This window comes from Panicum virgatum, chromosome 2N (genome assembly GCF_016808335.1).
Source record: "Panicum virgatum strain AP13 chromosome 2N, P.virgatum_v5, whole genome shotgun sequence".
NCBI classification, from domain to species: Eukaryota; Viridiplantae; Streptophyta; class Magnoliopsida; order Poales; family Poaceae; genus Panicum; species Panicum virgatum.
Window position 1 is genome coordinate 54955283 of NC_053146.1, and position 22264 is coordinate 54977546.

Genomic DNA, 22264 nt, shown 5'->3' on the forward strand with positions numbered 1-22264 from the left:
TAAGTGGGTACCTCCTTTTTTTGTCACACCATTTTATCCGGAGGAAACCATGAATCGATACTAAACTGGATATGCCAAGAAAAGTGAACAATAATCTGGAGATAAGTTGCCATTGAAATGTAAAATTTGAGGCAAAACATGGAAGAGTGGAGGGCTAAAATCTCCCATGGCACAGGCCTCACGTTCACCCCGCGTGCCTCTCACTCCAGACGGCAAAAAGGCCAAATTACCAACGCAGCACTAACTCCGCCCCGATCTCTCCGACGCCCCCACCAAATAATACTCTCGCGGGAAGAGAGAGAAAATAAATAACGAAGAAAAAATAATAATAAGAAAACACTCCCGTGTTCTTCGACCGGAGGAGGTGGTGGTGCGAACGCGAGGCGACCGAGGGGAGACGCGATGAGGGGGACGAAGCGGCCGCTCGGCGCGGTGACGTCGTGGGTGCGGCGGCAGCCGCCCAAGGTGAAGGCCTTCCTGGCCGTGGTCACCGGCATGGCCGCGCTCGTCTTCATCCGCTTCATCGTCCACGACCACGACAACCTCTTCGTCGCCGCCGAGGTCGCGCACGCGCTCGGCATCGGCGTCCTTATCTACAAGCTCACCAAGGAGAAGACCTGCGCCGGTTTGTTCCCTTCCGCCCCTTCGACACCCGGTCCCGATCTGTCGAGATCGCCCGTCCCGTCCCAGCGTTGCTAGGGTCTAGGATTTTGTAGGATTTGGCCAGACGATTCAGCGTCTTAGAAGCAGGATTTTCCTGCATGATTTGCAATTTTCCTTACGGAAAAGAGGCGGTTTACTACGGTGTACATGTAGCAGGCGCCAGGTTGGAATATTTATTCGATCTATTCGGGTTTCTGAATACCCCTTATGTGCAGCTGTTATGTTTCGGGGTTTGGGGCTAAACTACTGATCTGGTATATTTTGGAGCTGCAAGTCTCGCTTGACTACATTATATGCTTTGATTCGACCGGGGGGAATTTTTATAGGTTTAATAGGCCCCATTTTCAGGATGGTGTAGTGTGATGGGAATAATTGTTTCAAAAATTCGGAGAAACAACCTCTTGAATCAGTATCATGGAATGTAGTTTCCAGTTTTTGGTCTTACTGGCACTTTCGATGTCTACTTGCTTATTAGAATTACTTCTAATAACTTATGCATTCTGTTAAAATTTGATTTCCAAATGAAGGACCCCTGAATCCAGTTGCACAGATATTGTCTTGTATACTGCAGGCATTTGAGTTTTTTCATAGATTTTATAAGAATCAGTTATATAGCTGCGTGTCGTTATTTACAATTTGGAATTGGAATTATCATATCAGAAGTCTACAGAGTATTCATGTGTGCAATGTAAACTTATTGGGCTGCAGAGTATTGAGTGTTTAGCTTGTGATTCTGTTACTTGGTGGATCTAGTCTCATATTGATCGTTTGTTGCGACCTTACATTTTTTTCCACTTGAAGCTATAAAAATCACCCTACAATTCACCATTCAACGTATATCTTTTCTTCAGTATTGTCTGTATGTGGGAAGATAGCATGCTGATACTAGTTTGTCAGAAATTCTTTTTAGGTAATATGATCTACTTTATGAGGAGTCTAAAATTTTAAGTCCTCCCATTTTCATCTTGCAGGACTATCCCTCAAGTCTCAGGATTTAACTGCTTTGTTCCTAGCTGTTAGACTGTACTGCAGCTTTGTCATGGAGTATGACATCCATACAATTCTGGACACTGCCACACTTGTAGCCACACTGTTTGTTATTTACATGATACGGTTTAAACTGAGATCAACTTATATGGTGGACAAGGATAATTTTGCATTGTACTATGTGGTAAGAAATCAACTTATGTCTTGGCAATTGATGCATTTAGATAAGCAACTGTACTTAGATTTTGATTTCTCATTCCTTTTTCAATAGAATATTGAATTGGAGCTGTCTAGTTTCTGCACAAGAGCCACATTAGCTTTTCAATTTATTTGCTTTGTACTGACATGGCTGTGCTTTATGAATAGAGTGCACGTCAAGGATCACTTTCCAACTTTCGTTTTAAAATTCATGTCTCTGTTTTGTTAGCAACAGTTTCCTCTACTTTCTGTACTCTAGTTTTTCTACACGCTTGTGGACCATATCTGAATAAACTGAGCTAAGTCATGTTTTCCTGTCTTGCATTACAGTCTGTGGTGGTATTTTCTACGATTAATTTTTCATGCACCTAACATAAATCTATAACTGTTTTAGCACCTGAGATCTGTATCTTTTTTCCCCTTCCCTGGATATCAATAGCTCTACTTTGTTTGTGCGGGTCTTTATTTATTGAGAATTACATCTCCCAATTTTTTTTTTGTAGCATCTTCTAAAGTTTTGTAAAGCAATAAAATAGACAGTGTGAACTTATATTTGGGGCCGTGGGCAGATGGTGCTTCTGCTAACAGAAGGCATTGGACCTATACTGCCTAATTTTACTTGTTCTGCCACAGCATTGCACATCTTAGTTGTATATAAACGCTCTCTTATTGTTCTTGGGCTTTTGTTATTTCCTTTCAAGGTTGTACCTTGTGCTGCACTGGCACTACTTATTCATCCTTCGACATCACACAACATTGTGAACCGGGTCTCCTGGGCATTCTGTGTTTACTTGGAAGCTGTTTCTGTTCTGCCACAATTACGCTTGATGCAAAATACTAAGGTAGTCTCACTATCTTGCCATTTGGATCCCTTGATTGCAGGATAATAAGTTGACTTGGGTGTACCATCTTTTGCAGATTGTTGAACCGTTTACAGCTCATTATGTATTTGCGTTGGGGGTTGCAAGGTTTCTTAGCTGTGCCCACTGGGTTCTACAGGTTTGTCTTTCTCGATACAATTCTTGAGCCAATGTGTACACGGCTCTATGATTTTGTAGCAGAGCAGCATTCATTTTTGCTGCCATTGGTTCTTATACCTAATAGAAAATGTTCGGCAATGTCTCCTGTCATTAGTAGATGTGTGAGGACTCTTTTACATTTATCAATGCATGTTTTTTAAGTCCATTTTTTCAGTAACCAAATTTCTTTGTTTTTGGGTGGTCGGTGGGAGTAAGCAAATGAAGACAAATCTGGTGATTGCAGTATTATTGCCAATGTAGTTACCCATAGCCATGAAATACCTTAAGAATTTGAACTCTCAAATGTGTTCACTTTTCTTAAATTCGCTTACGGCAAATGGTATCGATCCCTTATCATCAGAACTTCAGAAGCAATAAATTCTTTAACAGGTTTTGGACACGCGTGGCCGTCTGTTGACAGCTCTTGGCTATGGTTTGTGGCCATCTATGGTGCTTCTGTCAGAAATCGTGCAGACATTCATCCTTGCGGATTTCTGCTACTACTATGTGAAGAGGTACGCTCAGTATCGCTGTTAAGCTTAGTGTATTGTTACTTTGGAAAGATTGTCTAAAGTGATTGTCATTGTACAGTCTGGTTGGTGGGCAACTGGTGCTACGGCTTCCCTCAGGGGTGGTGTAAGGAGTTGAGCAGGCTACAAAACTTAGTGGTTCACCCATTCTTATGTACCCTGAAAAACAGTTATGCTCTAGCCCCCGACCTGTGTCTCGTATCTAATGGGAGACCGGAGCCTCGTTTAGTTGATGTTACAGGTTGTGACTTTTTATGACAAAAATTGCTGCGAGGGTCCTCTTAAAAGATAGGCTGTCATTGAGACTGTTTATAGTCGCACCTAATCTCGGAGTACTTAGCTTCTGTATCACTGTTGTGGTCTTACAACCAGGTGGTTCATGGTCTCTCTTGGATTATAATCTCAGCATGCTTTGTTATGCTTCAGCCCGCAAGTAAATTCGCTTGAGCTTGCAGAACTCGCCATGTGAAAATCGTGGAACGAAGGGCATCATGTCGTATTCGCTTGGCAGTGAGATTATCAGGAGCAGCGAGGGATTCCTCCGCCCGTCGCTTAATGTTTCAGTACTACTCAGTACGCACCTTCATTTTTTTCTAACCGTCTCTTAATGGTCTAGTTGGATTTAGGATGGATAGCCGTTGCCTCATGCTTTCTGCCTTGCAGAGCTCACACCGGTTCCGTTTGCAATTCCTTCTGTTTGTTGGCCAAACAGAACATTGCAAAGGTGTCAGGTGTGCAAAGTGCATGAGCAGAATGAAGCCGTGCAGCCGTGCTCCTCGTGCTGGGCTGGCCGGGCCCCCCGCGGCGGGGCGGCGTTGGCTGTTGCCCTTCGTGTCCGAAAAGCGAAAAAAAAAAGGTAACTGCGAGTCTGCGATTGAAGTTAAACCACCTGTATGGCAGGTGGATCGCTCCTCGGACGCTTCCTCTTTACGACTTGGGAGCCGGCCGGGAATGTCGTCGTAAAACTTCGCCATCGCGTAAACTTTGCCGTTTCTGTCCGTCACAAAACCATGCGCTCTTTCTGGCTGGAACCTGCTGCGTGCGGGGCGGTCGCCGCGCAGCGCCGGAACCGGAAGCGGCGCGCGGCGAAGCCTTGTCCTCCGTCGGCTACTAGTCTACTACAGGAGGGGGGCAACGCCAGTCTGACTAGCAAGTCGGTCGGCGGTCCCTATCCCCACCGCCGTCTCGCGGCGGCCGAATCCATTCCCACATCCCGAAGCTCCGGGCTTCACCGCACGCCGTGCGCCACGGCGTCGCAGCAGCCGCAGGCCAGCAGCACGCAGGACCCAAACAGAAACCGGCGCGGACCAAGCACGAAACTCTCGCCGAACTCATAAAAGCCCAACCCAAACTCCCCCCTCTGCCCCCCGTCCGCCTCTCTCGCTCCCCTTCCTGCCCGTCCTCTCCCGGTCTCCCCTCCCTCCGTGGGCGGAGTCCCCTTCCCCGCCCCCAAATCGCCCCTTCCCGAAGCACAGCACAGCACCGGCAGCGCGCGGGAGGAGAGGAGGGGGGAGGCGGCGGGTCGGGCGAGATGAGCGACTCCTTCTGCCCGGACTGCAAGAAGCAGACGGAGGTGGCGTTCGACCACTCGGCGGGGGACACGGTGTGCACCGAGTGCGGCCTCGTCCTCGAGGCGCACTCCGTCGACGAGACCTCCGAGTGGCGCACCTTCGCCAACGAGTCCAACGACAACGACCCCGTCCGTGTCGGCGGGCCCACCAACCCGCTCCTCACCGACGGCGGCCTCTCCACCGTCATCGCCAAGCCCAACGGCGCGCAGGGCGAGTTCCTCTCCTCGTCGCTCGGCAGGTGGCAGAACCGCGGCTCCAACCCCGACCGATCCCTCATCCTCGCCTTCCGCACCATCGCCAACATGGCCGACAGGTTTCTCCTCACCTCCCGCCCCCTCGCGCTCCAATCCTCCCCTTCCTTACTCTCCCCGGTTCGATTCGATCAAATTATGCTGTGGCGCTGGTGGGTGCGCCGATTTCTAGGATATACCATGGGATTGATCGTCTGTGCTTGTGTGACGCTGCCTGATTTGGGTTTTAGGCGATGGATTTGGATGTCGCGAGCACTGTGATGACGGGTTTCAGGGTTGGTTACGCCTGCTGGGTCTAGATTTGGAACGTCTGATTGATGAGTAGACGCCTAGTGCTTGCTATATTGTGCCTGGGTCAGGTGCTGAATGATTTTCCACTTGGATCTACGGAAATTTCGTAATTCCTTAACCTGGGAATCAATCTAATACCATTAGTTTCAACAGGGAATGCCAAAACTTCAGTTTTTATCTGGCACACAATAGGCTCTAGTAAAATAGATGGCCTGCTTGCACCTCTGCATCATCATGCTATGCAGGGTAAAGCATCGACAAGTTGATCATGATAGCATGTAGGAGTAGTACCTATACCTGAGGCATGTGATGTGGCCTAGTGAAGGATCATTCTAGAGTGGGGCATTTATACAGTAAAAAAAATTGCAACATGTTTCTGATTTGGGTGAATAAATGTGCATTGCTCAAAGTTATGTGCATCAGTAATTTGATTTACTGAAGTTGTGTGGACCTTTACCTTTGTAACATCTGGATTTCTACAATATGCTAACATGAATGATCTGTCTTCTGCAGGTTGGGTCTTGTGGCTACTATTAAGGTAAGGAATCTGATGTTTATTGTCATTATAGTATTAGTTAATCTATCTGCCTACATTTTTTAGATAGTAACTTGGTTATACCTGCAAGTGCTAGCTGTGATTTACTATTTATAGGTGTGCTGATAAAATGGCGTGTCCAATTAATAATTGGCCTATTGTAAAATACTGAAACCTATTCTGACATCAGTTTTGTATGCTCCCTTGGTATGAATATTTGTGATTCATCATATTACATGTAGGTGTTTTTACAAAATTTGAGCTATCGTATATGCTAAGAGTAGGGATCCATGTTCTATACCATAGCCTATCCTATCTTCTTGAACTCATTGCTATTGTGATTGAACTCATTGCTGCTTCCAGTGTTCGATACAATGGCATAATCCAGGTAAATTTCTGCTATATAGTAATTATTTGTTTTTTCTATTTTTTTTTCTTAAGGACCGAGCCAATGAAATCTACAAGAAGGTTGAAGATCTCAAGTCTATCAGGGGAAGAAATCAAGATGCCATATTAGCTGCTTGTCTGTATATTGCTTGTAGACAAGAAGATAGGCCTAGAACTGTGAAAGGTACATATTGTTCTGTGCAATTCTGGATTTTCTGGACATTTGGATTCATAACCATTCATGCATTCAATTCCATTTTCTTGTTTTGTGTTGTATTATATTGTTGCAGAAATATGTTCTGTTGCTAATGGAGCCACGAAGAAAGAAATTGGCCGAGCAAAAGAATTTATAGTGAAACAGCTGGAAGTTGAGATGGGGCAATCTATGGAGATGGGAACCATTCATGCTGGAGATTTTCTGGTATGTTGGCCCCAAGTATATATTAGCTTTGCATTGTTGTTGGAGTTGGTTATTTCTTAAGTTGGGTAGCTTATAAACTGACAAATTGCAGAGGCGTTTCTGTTCAACTCTTGGGATGAACAATCAAGCTGTTAAAGCAGCCCAGGAGGCAGTTCAGCGCTCAGAGGAGCTTGATATAAGGTTTGTCATTCCCAGCTCTACACATGCTAGCCGTGGCCTGGCCCATTTCCATTTTATTGCAGTTAGGGCCTTCTGTGGCATGAAAGTTTCTTGTTTATCTTCAAGACTGTTGCTTCAGTCTGGTTGTGGCTTTCAAATCACTGATGCCTAGATTCAAGCTTTCAAATCGCTAATGCTGCTTAGATTCAAGCTTAGATGAATTTTAGGCAAATGACCATATGATCAGAGTAAATTGCTCATATAATTGCATTCATATCTAGTTTATGCTCCAGGCTGCAACACATAAATCTATCACAAGCCAAGATGGAACTTAATTTTCGTTAATTTGTTCTTGTCGTGTATGATAGACATGCTATGATTCCTAGACATGATAATTCCTACTCGGTCAGATTTGTAGCGCACATTTCTTGATGGAAAAAGATATGTTGACACTTCACTTCTTTTCAACCTTTTGTGCAGGAGGAGCCCTATCTCAATTGCAGCAGCGGTAATTTATATGATAACCCAACTCTCAGAGGACAAAAAGCCACTTAAAGGTTTGGATTGGTGCCCCGTGTTCTCGTCTCCCTCTCACTGATGTACCGATGGTAACACCAACTTCCTTGCAGATATTTCCTTGGCTACTGGTGTAGCAGAAGGCACCATCAGAAATTCATACAAGGATCTGTATCCCTATGCTTCAAGGCTTATCCCTAACACCTACGCCAAGGAGGAAGACCTAAAGAATCTCTGCACACCTTAGGAAACCTTTTTCTTTTTCATTGTTACATAAGTCGGAATTAGATTTGTCAAAGAAGAGTGATGTTGTCCCTGGTGACTGTACTGGTCCCTGGTTAACTTTATGTGGGCATGAGAACAAATGTTGTCCTCATCAGATCGAATTTCTTTCCAGTAATGCCAAGTTTCGTACATTATCTACCTCCTCAGGAATTGTTGGCCGGCCAAGTTAGTCATTTTCGTATGCGCCCGGGGGGTGCAAATGTAGGTAGCAACCAAATTTTAGTTGTGTTTACTGAACAGTGAACTCTAATCTGCATCTTTCTGAAGAAACCACATGATGTACCCATCTCCACTCAGGGGCCACTGGACACTGGCCAGTGGGGGAGAGGTTTAGGTTCAACTGGCGGCTACCATCCGGAAAACGCGAAAAGGGTGGTCCGTGGAGAACAGTCGTTCTGCCGAGCATTGGACATCCAGAGCGATGGGGTTTTTTTTATGACGCACCAGTGGGTTTGTATGACGCACCAGTGGGGGGCGCACTCACGGCTTGTGCCCCCTAGCCGCCGGCCCTTGGGGGTAGTTGTTGCCTGTTGGGTTGGGTGGCTTGGCAGCCTCATGGTCACAGGACAGGAGTCACATGGGCAGGGCGCGCCCGGGTCACTGGGGCCTGGGGGTGTTGCCGAAACGAAGCCGTCCATGGCGTGGGCGTCCGCCCGTTTAACGTGGCCAGCCGGTTGCCTGGCTTGTCCATCTACTAGTGGAGCCGCGCAACATGCTCATGCTCTAGTTTCGCCTCTAACCGCGGAAGCAACCAGGCGATTCGCAATCACAAGCAGGCAGACGGCAACTTCCGTTCGGGGTTACTTGTCCAGGCAAATTGCTGTTAGGAAAGAGAACAGCATTGGCAGCTGGCCATAGTTTTTGCCTCTTTGCATCACTTGGACTGCCCAGAAGCTCCTCTTTCATCAAGTTGCTATCGTGCACGATCACGTGAAGGTTCTGTAAAGCTTTGCATCGTACAAGCGGCTGCCCAATCACAATGCTTATCATCTAGCCCTGACTGGCAAATCCTTTTACACAACATCCCCACCAATTCCAGTGTGTATATATTATTATTGAGAAAATTCCCTATTTGACATTAATGAAATTGAGAATTTCTTTTTAACACTGAAATTTTTTAACTTTCCTATTTAACACTGAGTTAAACTCTCATTTCTTATTTGAAACTTCCCTCCATTCCATCAGTTGACTCAGATGAACATAGTGTGTGGATTCTCCTCTCTCCTTTCTTGACTAAAACAACTATCAAATCACCTCCAAAATTTATAAAACTTTTTGTAAGGATACTACAGATGGAGATGAACCCATTTTGCATAAAAACACATATGTAGCATTTAAGGTCTTAAACTAAAATCCACCAAAGTGTGCTACTTTTAAAAATTATCTGTATTTTGGCATTCCCTATATAAATGATGATTCTCGCTTAAGGTACAAAGTACTAGAAAAAAATTATGTAAATACCTAATATTCCCACAGTGGGATAAAATAATTTATAAAAATACTTATATCATAAGTTATAAGGAAAAATTGAACTTATTTAACAAAAATGAATTTAAAGTTGTTTCACAAAAATAAATTTTGAAACAACTTTGAAGTTCTCTAAGTAACTTATGATTGAAAATAATTTTACAATTTATTCATGTCATGATAGGATTATTATGTATACTTTTATAATGTTTGGAAAGTAATGTTTGCCTTAAAAATTTAGATAGTCTTCAAAAGTAGCATATTTTGGTGAATTTCAGTTCTATGATTTTAAATGTTGCATATGCATTTTTGTGCAAAATGGTTCATCTCCATTTGTTATATCCCTAAAAAGAATCATGAATTTTGGATCAAAATGGGTTCATCTCCATTTTTATATCCCTAAAAACATTTATGAATTTTGAAGGTAATCTGATAGTTTTTTTAGCCAAGAAAAGAGTGGAGAAATTCCACGGGTTACTGTTCATATGAGATTACTGATGGAATCAATGGAAGTGTCAAATAGGGAATGAAAATTCAGCTCAGTATGAAATAGGATTGTTAAAAATTTCCTGTGTCAAATAAGGAAGCATCAGCTTTATCAGTGTCAAATAAGAAATTTTCTCATTATTATTTCACGTGTTTTACTGACCACCCACGTACAGCTCCCTTCACGTACACAAGGTCTACAACAAGTCGACGACAAAAAAGATGGTTGGATCTGCATTATTTTTTTATTTTCGTGCTACAAATCAGCTAAACCAGACGGAGGAGGTGACTGCACACCATCACACAGAGCACCTCCCACAAGGCCTATGGTACAGCAAAACCGAGCTGCCTCTCTTGCAATCACTTATTTCTAACCGAATGCGTCAGGCTGCAACTTTCTTGGAAGTCACTGAGTTGATAATGGTGGTGAAGTCCGGGCCCTGCAAACACCAAGAAACAGTTAAACACTTCGCTGATCAGAGATTATGTAGCAGTAAACGTTTTACAACTGGTATGTTGCATGTGGAGCGGAGAGATGAATCCTATTTGACACCACTGAGAATGAACGCAAAAAAAAAAAAGCAGGCAGATGACTTTTAAACTACAACTGAAGGGAGATTGACGTAGATAGTCTTGTTAAGCACAATTGATATTTGGAAATACAGAATAAAAGTTTCATGATGAGTTTAGGAGCTGCAAAATAGAGGCTACAGAACAAAAGAGGATACGTCCAGGATCTGATGTTCATTTCTCATACCTTCAAAGAGGCACCACCAACAAGAAAACCATCAATATCTTCTTTCTTTGCAAGCTCCGCACAATTGGCAGCATTTACAGAACCTGCAACAGAAGCATAGGAAAACAATCATATCAGAGTCAGCAAGTCGTGTTAGAACTGAAATGAAACACAACAGTATCTGTAGAGAAATTGCAGCTTTAAGAGCTAATCTTTCACACTAAATTAGTAAATCATGAATCCTAAGTTTAATCTTCCGGCCATTAGTTTAGAAGAAAAGAAAAACCAACCTCCATAAATTATTCGAATGCTAGAGGCAACATCAGGTGATACATTGGTCTTCAACCAATCGCGTATGGCAGCATGAACTTCCTGGGCTTGTTCAGGAGTAGCAACTTTTCCAGTTCCAATTGCCCAAACAGGCTCGTATGCAATTACAACATCGGCCCAGTTTGAAATACTATCTGAAAGCAGATACATATTGCATATATATCAACACCTCAAACATCGTCCCAGTTTGAAATACTATCTGAAAGCAGAAATTTCACCTGCATAAGCCTTCATCTGCTTAAAACATACATCGAAAGTTTTCCCTGCTTCCCTCTCTTCCAACAGCTCTCCTATGCAGGCAATAACCTTAACATTTTGGCTCAATGCATATGCAGCCTTCTTCCCGATAAACTGCATCCAAACGGCTTGTTATACTATGCTCTGAATCTACATTTCTGCAAGTACTGATCAATTAGAATATGGTGAATGTAATAATTACCTCATCAGTTTCACCAATAATATTTCTACGCTCAGAGTGCCCAAGAATTACCCATTGACAGCCTATGTCCACCAATTGTTCTGCACTGTAGTTTTTTTAGGGAAAGGTAAAATTCTATCAGCGAAGCAGAAATCAAAACAGATCTGCTTTGTGCTATTTGTTCATGAAGCTAGGATCTGCACACAAACAAGGTTCATCCAATAACACAAATACAACAAAGTGCTGTTTTTATAACAATTACTGCACAGGTAGCTGCAATCTCCATGTATAGGAAAGAAAAGGGACAAGTTTCAGGTATCGCTGAACCAGTACCCAACCTGATCTCTCCAGTGTAGGCTCCTCCTTTTCCGATCCATACATTCTGAGAAGAAACCTCAATACGACCAGTTAGTGAATTCTTGACCTGGTCAATATAAATGAATGGAGGTGCCACCACAACATCTGCAGTATTTCAAAAACTCCACACATTAGTATTCTTGCTGTATTAATAAAAAACAAGCAGTAAAGTAGGCACAGTATATTCTAAATAATCAACTCTATTACACGTGTCTTCCACCAGGAGATACTAGGTTCTGGTGATAATTTGAAGCCCATAAGTGAAATTTCATCTAAACTAGCATACAATTAAATTGCTTGTACATAACATGCAGAACCTGAGATAGATGTTTTGTATCAACAGAAGTGCCTACAGACATGGAAGAAGTGTTTCCATGCCATAAGGCACTCATACAGGATCCAGGTAGCTGCATCTTAAGTTTCTTGCAGAAAAAGAGGATTCTGAAAGTCACTAGCAAACCTTATCAGGAGTATTAAGGAAACAACTCCCCTACTACATTTTCCCCTAGTTTTCTTGAGAAGATGTAAACATGTTGGAATTAGCGACAGATTTACACTTCTGTTGTTAGCTGTTGTTGTTTTTTCTGAGGGAATATTGTTAGCTGTTGTTAGCACTGTACATCACGGAAGCAAGTGAAACTAATAAAATAAACATTGCAAATATTTAGTAAGGTATCCATATTAAAATTAATGGAAACCTGTCTGCAATAGGACAACATTAGAAATACCAATCAAATGCAATCACAAATGTGAACATCATATAAAGAGGAAGACTGAGATATGTGAAGACGAGACAAATAGCCTTACCTACATCAGTTTCGAGTGTAGCAGCATTCAATTCAGATACAAGCTTGCTAATGGAGTCCTTTGTTCCATTCTGAAGTGAGGGAAAAAGAAGCGAGTAAAAAAAAAAGACATCAACACCAGAAATTCTAAGATATTTGACTAAAAACAGCAAGGGATACGGCTTAGTATTGCTAAGATAAGCTCCCGAAGTGAAGAAGCTTCATATACAAAACAAGATGCTTCTTCAAGACAACTGACTCAGGTTAGCTAATCTAAAGATGCCCCCAAGGAATCTACAAATTTCAAGCTCGATTGCAGTGGAACTTGTAGACCCTATCACTAATAAGCAATCGCAACTCAATAGTTGATACAACATCCGCCATTTTTCTACATTCCCTCGCCCCCCTCTAGGCCTCTCCAGCCTTAGTAAACAAGATCAAGAAAGCGCCAAGGCTTCTCTTTTTCAGCAAAGAAGAAGAGATAACATTCCCTGGGTTCTCAACTATTTTTTTCTTTTCTCCCCAAACCGAAAGATGCTACATGCTAGAAACATTTCGTATACACCGAACAAAAAAGGGATTTGGTAGGCCCAGCTAAGCTGGTCTGCAGACAACAGATCCTATTTCTAGAAACGGCCATGTACATGAGGATGCATGGATGACGACAAAATCCCATCCCGGTCCCGTTGGAATGCCCAACGCGGCAGCAACCATAAGATGGCACGGTTACAAGAGCATCTCCATCGTCATAAGTTCAGACACCCCAAAGGCGCGTGAAGCTGCAGAAGTAGGACAGGCACTTACGCACTTCCAGTTGCCCCCCACAAAGAACTGCAACGGAGAATAAACGAGCGAGAGCGTGAGCCACATGGGCAGATTATTAATTGAACACGGCTAGTCAAAGACAAAGGCCGCGGCGCACCTTGCCGGATCCAGCCATGGCGACGGTGCGCTGCGCGCGGCGGCGGGAGCAGCCGAGGTGGACCTGCTGCGGGGCAGCAGGGGCCGCCGGCGTGCGGCGGAGGTCCGCGAGGCGGGAGAGGCGGGAGGAGCACGCGAGGGACCCCGGCGCCGCAGCCATTCTCTGTCTCGCTGCTGCGGTTGGTGGGAGGAGGGGGAGGCGAGGCTCGAGTCTAGCAGCCGTCCTGGTGGTGGTTCCGGTTCGCGAGGTCGGATGATGCGCGCAGCCGCAGCCACCGGATGACCGGACAGAGGGGGGAGGGGGCAGGCAGGGGCGCGGCGCAGGGCAGGAGGGAGCGTCCGGGGGCGAGCGGGGTAGGCGAGGGACAGCGACCCGGGCAAGGGTCCGCGGCCACGGCATTTTGTATGGCCGCCCCCGCTCCTTATCGGCCCACGGGATAGGGCACCCAAGGCCACGACGACGTTTCGAGCCGAGCGGAGATACCAGGGCGCCGCTGGGCCGGCCCAGCTGGAGCTGGAGGGCGACAGGCCAGCGCGCCGGTTCTGCTGGATCCATTTGCGTCGGTGTACACGTGCTAGGTGGACAGGCATTTCGGAGATACGGACATCGTGAAATGTGTTTGTATCTGTTTCTTTTTTGGCACTTTGTTTTTTTGTGTGAGCGTCGTCGCCCAAGAATCCAAGCCAAGATAAAGATGCACGATGATGCTATAAGCTTATTGCAGTCGTGACCACAGGGCCAACTTTTGGGCGTGAGCAGTGAGCTAGCCATGGACTTGCTTCGAGTTTGGTGTTTCAAAATGTAGTTACTTTCACTCCGTTCCAAATTGTAAATTGTTTTGGCAAATCTAAATATATAAATTTTACTATGCACCTACACATACACTGTCTAAATACATAGCAAAATCTATGAATCTAAATTTGCCAAAAACAATCTATATTTTTTTGTTTTGGTTTGTTTTTGAAACAGAGGGAGTAGTAAATAGCTTATTGGTACATCTGTTCATCCGGAGTTGGAGACCAAGCAGTTCTACTGTTCATCGGCCTAATCTACCTACACGGTCGCAATTACTTAAAAGTACCTCTCTCCACAAGCACATGTTACGGTTAACGAGCAGGATTACATAGCCAGCCAAACAAGCGCTTGGAAAATTATTGGCAATTTGGCATATGTTGCATATTGCAGCAAAAAATTCCAGCTACAGCCTCTAGAGATCATGATTACTGTAAACAATCAAGTACTAGTACATCGCAAGGAACATCGTCAGCATATGAGTTCGGCATGGCATGGCATAACATTGTCAGCATATAAGGAGCACATGGCATGTCATCCTGAATCTTGTGGGATATACGTCTTCAAAGTTCTTCTTCTCCCAAGTGAAGTCTCCCCTAGTTGACTTAGTTCTTGTTCAGATCCTCAGGGGTCAAGATGGAGACGCAGCAAGAGAACTGAAACTTAGTATACAAGCTCATTTAGCTCGTCGTCTCTGCTTGTTTGTTATCTTTCTGGCTTCTCTTCCGCTTACGAACCCTCTTTCTCTTTGCCTCGCCATCAACCATAGCCCCCTGCAGAACAGAGGTCATCAGTGCTTGTTAGTCATGGTTAAAAAGTTAAGACATCAGCTATTGTGTAGTCATGGTATCCTGAAACAAATGAAACCAAGATAATTTATACATGTGTTTAGCTGTTGTCCCTGAACCAAACTTGATTTTACAACATGAGACAGATGTTTATGATGGACATGCTTCCGGTGTAGCACTAAACTACTGAGGCAAGGGGGGAAACATAATGCTACGCGACAAAAAACATACCTGATTTTGAATAGCTGAGGGCTGGGGCTTTGGTTTCTTTTTCTTGCAGGAGAGTGGGTTTGGACCCTACAAATGGATACTTGTTAGCATTTGGTACAAGAAATAGATCTAGAGTAGCAAACCCAGCCACTGTTGATGCCTGCTAGATAATAAACACTGGATATAGTCAACCACACAACAAAAAATACTAAAAAGGCAATGACTGTAAATATAACCTTTGCTCTGTTCCTTTTAAACTTGCTTTTATCTGCAACACCAAGTGCATTTTTTACAAGGGAACTGAAAGGCCTCTCATGTTGTTCTCCGTCACTTCCATTTTCACTAGCTGTTGTCTTTCCTTCTGATGAAGCCTTCATTAACTTCTTATACTCAGATATATCCATATTGAGACGCTTCTCCTCGTCCAATTGAGCAAACTTGTGTTGCTGAACAGAGGGTTGCTCTATAAATAAGGAGTTCTTCAGTCCATATATTACAGGAACCCCAGGAATCTAAATGGAAACAAACAATGTACGTGAGCAAATTGTTGCAACTCAGATAAGATCAGAAGTAGGGTTCACTTGATTTCGTTTTCTAAAGAAAAAAAAGAAGTAGAGATACGCAGAGCAGATGAGGATTGTCAATACCTCTCTTAGCTTTTCCCGGAGATCAGCGTCTTGGGTGGCAACAAAGAAATGCTCAGGATTCTTATCACCTATCAGTGTTGGGACACAATTCACTGCACTGACAACCTTGTCATGCTCACAGCTGGTAACGCACAAGAAATCCAGAGAAACAGAAAGTAAGTGCATCATAATTAGGTTCATATAATAAAACCAATGCTCATCTGATCGAAATGCAAAACTCAAGTTGGGATCGAAAGACCATATCCAGTAATGGCACAAAACTGAAGGCACCAGCTACTCAACTGTAATTGTTATGCCAGTGAAGCACATGATACCTAAAGCCAGCTAAAAAGTCCTGGGCCAAATAAAAGTGATCTGAATTCCAATTGCAGCTTAGGTTCCAGACAACAAAAACTGATATTGAGACAAAATTGGCTACTCAGGCTCCACATAGCATGCAGGAAGCTTGTAATTTGGTTTTCTGAAATATGAAGTTGATATTATGTTCATGCAGGGACATTTCTGAACTGAACGATGCACTAGTTTTTTTTTCCTTTTTGTCTTTGACAAAATCAAATCTTCTCAATACGATTCTTGCACCAAAAGGTGCGCGGAGAGCGTGGCCACGTCGCTGAAAATTCCCGACCGTCGGATCGGCCGGGCAGATGGTCAGGATTGTGCGAATCTCGGACATTTTGCAAAAAAACCCTCAAGCTTTATCGAAATAAACCCGCAGTCCACTAAACTTTGCATATTTTCCACAAAACTCCTCGAGCCTAACTGAAATCAACCCGCCGTCCCGCTACCTCACGAGCCCGCCGTTATGCCCTCCGCCGCCTCGCGAACCCACCGCCGTGCCCCCCGCCTGCTGCTCCACCCGCCGACCTCCACCCTTCACCTCCATCCTCGACCTCCGCCCCACCGCTGAGGCCTTCAACTAATCATGACATCCCGACGCCTCGCAAGCCCACCGTCGCGCCCTTCGCCTACCGATCCCGGCTCACCCAGCGAGCTCGCTGGCTCCCTCTGCTCCTCTTTCGCGCAGCACCCCAGCGTGCAGAGGCTGTGACGGGGGTGCGCGCGGCCAACCAGGCGGTGGCCCCAAGCCCGCACGGTCAGATCGAAGCCACGACACGGCGACTCCCGCGAGCCGGAGGAGCCCTCCGCCTGCCACTCCGCCCGCGCGCCGGCCTCCACCCTTCACCTCACTCCTCGAGCTCCACCTCGCCGCTCAGGCATTCGGCTGGGCTGCAACGTCTCGGCGCCTTGCCAACCCGCCGTCGCGCCCTCGATTCTGAACAAACGGCAGACAAAAGCTAGCACATGGGTTAGTTTCTTGAAGCTTCTTCAACGCACGCAGTACTACTCGAGCAGAGCAACTCGGGACGCTTCCCCTTTTGCAGCTGTAGAAATTCTCCTCCCGCAGCGCTCACAGCTTCACACACACACGGACAAACAAAAATAATCGAGAAAATTGCTATTATAGAACTCCAAACAACTCTCCCTTTCCAATGGGGAAACCTGGATCCAATCCAATCTGCCTGGGCCAAAAAGAAAAAAAAAATCCTTGAGCGCACACCTCGAACTGATCTGCAACTACAAGGGCGCCAACATACTAGAAGTATCACCAAGATCCTTGCAGATTAGAGTCAAAATACTGGTTAATTTGATGAGGTATGCTTCTGTTTCCCCAAATGATAAGGTGATTTGTGCTTCTTGCATGTTCGTAAGATCTGGCCTATATATGTTTTTGAAAATTATTTATTGGAGAGCACCTCCATCTGTATGTCATCCTTGATAATTCACAGCAAGCAGTATTATAGATTATGACTTGCTTTCATCATTTATTCATTTTGATCTAATCAATTGAATTTTGGATTGTCATTTGGTCGAGAGCTCCATTGTCTTGCCTGTGTCTGGTCGTTTAGGCTTCAGTGCCACTGGGTAGCATAATAATACTAACACATTTAGCCTTTTAATGTTTCTTTGCTGTATGTAGTCCATCTGAACCTATAAACCATGGTCCATCTGAACCAATAAACCATGAGATCGATCAGTAAAGCTATCTTTTCAGTTCTATGATGGTAATCTCTCTTTTTATAAATCTCTTATGGTGTTAGTATCGCTAGCCTTCCTATCTGGTTGTGGTTGCTGTTATTAGTTCTGTAAATTAAAATCCGGTAATTCGAGACACATTGGATTTTAAATATTGCCCTGGTGCATGGCAGTGAGAATGTGAGATAAGATCGACTAATTTGTTCTTCATTTCTGATGGCTTATTTTAAGATGGATCATGGATGATGTTGTATCTGCTTATGTTATGGATACGTCAGTTGTGTCCATGGGATTCGTGGGAATTCTACACATTAGTTTTTGCGTATGCCAGGATGCCTAAAAATCACCGAAGCAGTCAGTCCAATGTCTGTAAGAGAATATGCTTGGGGCAGATAAATTTCAGATAACTACAGATAGATGCATGATGCAGTTTTTGGAATCAGTCGAATGCTTATAGGATAAGATGATATGCATGGGACATGACTATAAGAAGTTAGTCATTTTGTGGGCAATTAGCTCAATGCTTGTATGAGCACATGATTGGGGCATAATTTGATATAGCTACCAAAAAAATCCATGTGGTTGTTTTTGGATTCAGTTCTAAATTTCTGATTGTCCTATCCTGTATGCATTCAGGTGTCCCTAAGCTTTGGTCTTCATGAATAGCATTTGAGGTACACATGAAACAAAGCTCCCTGTTAACCAAACTTAGGTGCTTGCCTAAAGTTGGAATCAATAAGCATATACTCAAAAGTTATCTCCTCAGCTATTCAAAAAAAATTCACAATAATCTGCTTCACAAGTGCACAATTACTTAAAGGAGAACATGATCTAATTTCTGATGTCAGGGTAGTGATCGGATGGAATTGATGGATTCAGTATATTAAATCAAAGCGATCCAGTGCCGAGAGGGTTGAAGTGACCTTCCTATGTAATATTGTAAACATCTATAATTGAAAAGATAAATCAAAGCGATCCGCGGTACTGTGGAAAGGATAGGAACCCACTTGGTTGTGGCGAGAAGCTGAGCGGCGTCGAAGGATTCGGCATGCGACTTGCCGAGTCGCCTGAGCTCTGCGACGATACACTTGGAGGTGAAGAGGGCTGGCGTCCTGGAGGCCGATAGGAGGTCGCGGAGTGCCTCATCGGCCGGGCAGAGGCGCTGGGTGATGAGGTGGTGGACGAAGGTGCCGTCGATGAGGACCTTGTAAGGCTCGCGGAAGCCGAAGCAGGTGGAATAGAACTTGACCGCTTTGCGGTGCTTCGAACGCTTCTTAACCCGCATCCTGGCCGCTCAGTTGGGAGCCGCCGAGCAGGTGGCGGCAGCCGGCAGCGGAGAAGAAGGGAGGGGAACGGCGGGCGGCGTCACGAACAGGTCAGTGGAGGCGGCGGTGAACGGGCAGCCGGGCAGGAGAGCGGCGAGTTAGGGCAGGCTTTGCTTCAATCTCGCCTCCTCTGCGTACTGGGCTAAAGTGGGCCTCATGGGAGTGAGTGGCAATGGAGCCCGCATCGAAGTTCATTTTCGGCTCGAATTGCAACCACGTTTTCGTGATGGGCTGAAGTGTATGACGGGCTTGACTACAAACGTCAGCATGAACCCAGAATTGGTGCTTAGCATTTTTTTTTGCAAAACAGCTTAGACTTTGTGTTCTAAACTGCGGATTGGTGCTTAGCATATTTTTGTGTGCAAAACACAGACAGAGCCGGTAGATCATTGAGATTGACAAAATCACCACCGGCACCTCGCTATCGATCGACATGTCACCTACCATTCAAGAACATCGCCGATTAAATCTTGGAATAAATTCAGGAAAATGTAAGCACTAGTGCTGAGTTGGAAAATCGAACCTGGTAGGCAGGTTCCATCATGACTAACCTTACCAGCTAAGTTGAGCATATAAGCAGCAGAGGGAACATATATTATTGATTGTAATAATATATCTTGTTACAGTCTGAGAATTGTTTGTTTTAAATATTTCTAAGGAGACTTATTCATTCAATTTGTAAGATTGTAACAGTCTGCAACTTGTGTTTTCCGACACAAACACTGAAAGAAAACAATAACATTCAGTAGGCTAACGAATCAGTTTATTTTAGCAACTCTCTCCGTTCCAAATTGTATACCGTTTTAACAAATTTAGGTACATGATTTTAGCTATGCATCTATATATACGCTATGTAATGTAAAGGTACATAACAAAAACTATTTATCTTATCAAAATAATACAATGTGAAATACGGAACGGATGGAGTCTTAGTTTATTCTAGGCATTATATCTATCTATCTATCTATCTATCTATCTATATCTATAATCTATAAATATATAAAAAGTTGAAACAATTGAAAATCATTCTAACCAAGATTAGGTCCACCGTACCCCTCACGGAGGCCCCACTTGTTAGGCCAAAAGATTTGACAAAAGGGAGGGGGAGATTGATTTCGTCAATGTTTTCCACCAAAATCCTATTACTTTTTACACCAGCAATTTCCTATACCCACCTCTTGTACCCCACATATTACTTTTATTTATCACACACATATTTTTCTTTGCACATACATTAACCCATAATTCCCGTCATTTTTTTTGGAAGGATAATAATTGACATCATTATTTATGGAAGGAGAAGAAAAATGTGTATTAACGTATTACTTTTCTTTAGTATACATATATTTTTCTTTGCACATACATTAACCCATAATTCACGTCATTTTTTCCTTTTGGAAGGATAATAATTAATACAATTGTTTATGGAAGAAAAAGAAAGACGTGTATTGTTTTTAGAATAAAAATAAATAACATTATTGTTTGATGGAAGAAAAATTAAATCGTGCCACTTCCCTAGTGTTTAGAAAGGAGTAAGAAGATACTACCGGTGATATGTTGGAAATTGGAATGTATGGTAAGCTGGTGTCCTGAGCGAAGTATAACACATCATATGTGAGCTTCCAATATATACGGGTGGACTTGTGTCAACTGTGGAAGAAAGAGAAAAGTATAAAGAGGATATTTGTGCACCCAAGAGCCAAGAACGTTCCGATTTTTGTGTGGCTTTGCTGCTCTCTTTCGGGCTGATAAGATCATACAATCGATTACCATTAACCAGACAGGCAGCAACGTATAATCTGACCCTTTATAGCCACAACCTAACTTTTGCAAATCTACCCAAAATATAATATTTTAAAATTCAATAATTTTTTAGGATTATTTTAAATCCAATAACTGATCCAAACGGGGTCTAAACTTTCAGCCGGTTGCCGAATTCGGCACGAATCACACCAAGCTGAAGTAGGCACCAGCAGCAGGAATGTCCGATATTCTACCGGGGGCTATCCTTCCCCAATCCCCAACGAGAAACTCTGAAAGCAACAGTAGTCAGCTACAGACGGCACACGTGGGTCCAACCACACGTGGCCCACGTCGGTGAGCTTTGTTCAATTTCTCGTGGAGTAAAAAACTTGAGGCCGAGCAGGTGAATTCCCACGCGTTCGATGTTGTACGGCGCGGCACCTCGGTCCGTTCCCTCACCGCCAGCAACACGCTCTGCACTGAAAGAAATACCGCATCTTACGTCTCGTTTAGTTCCCAAATTTTTTCACACAATAGTAATTTCGAACGTTTTTTTCCAAGAGAAGGGAGATTTATATTAAATTTTGATAAAGTACATCCCTAAATTACACATGAAAAAATCCGAAATACAAAATACATAATATTCTATCCTGATTCTTCCATCGTCTTCTTCCCAATGACTTCCATCGAATGTCGAAATCAAACTGCAGTCATTATACCAAATCCGACGACCAACCCCAAAAACATTGGACATGCCGCAAGATCCAACGCTTCGGAACCAATTCAAAACGCATCTAAATCGTTGAAAGAATATCGACGATTGCATCATGGGGTATAACATAGAATGCATATTTATCACATTCAAAATTTGATTTCCTCTTCGCGACCACCGACGATGAGATCGATGACTCGGAGTCGTTGTCTTCATAGGGGGCTCCCAGAAGGACCCCTCCCATTGCAGATAATGGCCACAAATTAGCCGCCTGCTAATAAAATCGATGCTTGTAACGATGATCTCATCGTGTTAATCACCGAAATCATCGCAGATCACAGAAACCCGGCCGAAAATCATATAATTTCACCGAAAAATTATTTAGCAAATCCTAAGACTATAAAACTAGGAAAAAAAAGAAAAGGATGGGTGCCCTCCCCTTCTCGTCTCCGGCAGACACACCGGAGAAGAAGAAGGAGAGGGGACCTAGCCTTGGCGGCGTAGGCAGCGGCGGTGGAGGGTAGGAGAGGCCGTAGGGCTTTTCCGTGGAGCCTGCAGGGGCGGTGGCTTGTATCCGCTAGCTTAGATAACTTCGAATGTTTGACCATCAGTTAGAAGTATTAAATATTGATAACTGACAAAACTCATTCCATAACTTTCTGATGAAATCGCGAGACGAATCTAATGAGCTTAATTATG

General features: G+C 43.9%; 4 protein-coding genes across 5 annotated transcripts; 2 read left to right on the plus strand and 2 right to left on the minus strand.

Annotated features, from left to right (window-relative positions):
- Nucleotides 1–266: 266 nt before the first annotated feature.
- LOC120658157 (ER lumen protein-retaining receptor erd-2.2-like) lies at nt 267–3822 on the plus strand. Its single transcript, XM_039936398.1, has 6 exons — nt 267–625; nt 1635–1834; nt 2550–2690; nt 2767–2847; nt 3258–3382; nt 3459–3822. Exons 1-6 carry the CDS (start codon nt 403–405, stop codon nt 3505–3507), a joined length of 819 nt encoding a protein of 272 aa, XP_039792332.1. The 5' UTR covers nt 267–402; the 3' UTR covers nt 3508–3822.
- Nucleotides 3823–4632: 810 nt separating this feature from the next.
- LOC120658158 (transcription initiation factor IIB) lies at nt 4633–7951 on the plus strand. The gene is made up of 7 exons (XM_039936399.1): nt 4633–5281; nt 6024–6048; nt 6487–6616; nt 6723–6853; nt 6945–7033; nt 7493–7569; nt 7642–7951. The coding sequence occupies exons 1-7, from the start codon at nt 4929–4931 to the stop codon at nt 7773–7775; spliced, it is 939 nt and encodes a 312-aa protein (XP_039792333.1). The 5' UTR covers nt 4633–4928; the 3' UTR covers nt 7776–7951.
- A 1903-nt stretch (nt 7952–9854) lies between these two features.
- On the minus strand, nt 9855–13701 carry LOC120658160 (triosephosphate isomerase, chloroplastic-like). 2 transcript variants are annotated; one of them, XM_039936400.1, is made up of 9 exons: nt 13315–13692; nt 13197–13223; nt 12415–12484; nt 11589–11712; nt 11272–11356; nt 11051–11183; nt 10793–10966; nt 10524–10606; nt 9855–10206 (listed from the first exon to the last, which is right to left on the minus strand). In XM_039936400.1, exons 1-9 carry the CDS (start codon nt 13471–13473, stop codon nt 10150–10152), a joined length of 912 nt encoding a protein of 303 aa, XP_039792334.1. In that variant the 5' UTR covers nt 13474–13692; the 3' UTR covers nt 9855–10149. The 2 variants fall into 2 exon arrangements, with proteins under 2 accessions (XP_039792334.1, XP_039792335.1); XM_039936401.1 differs by lacking the exon at nt 13197–13223 and having other exon boundaries at nt 13315–13701.
- A 697-nt stretch (nt 13702–14398) lies between these two features.
- Nucleotides 14399–19201, minus strand: LOC120658161 (rRNA-processing protein UTP23 homolog). Its single transcript, XM_039936402.1, has 5 exons — nt 18793–19201; nt 15752–15872; nt 15341–15616; nt 15126–15191; nt 14399–14879 (listed from the first exon to the last, which is right to left on the minus strand). The coding sequence occupies exons 1-5, from the start codon at nt 19068–19070 to the stop codon at nt 14787–14789; spliced, it is 834 nt and encodes a 277-aa protein (XP_039792336.1). The 5' UTR covers nt 19071–19201; the 3' UTR covers nt 14399–14786.
- Nucleotides 19202–22264: the final 3063 nt, after the last annotated feature.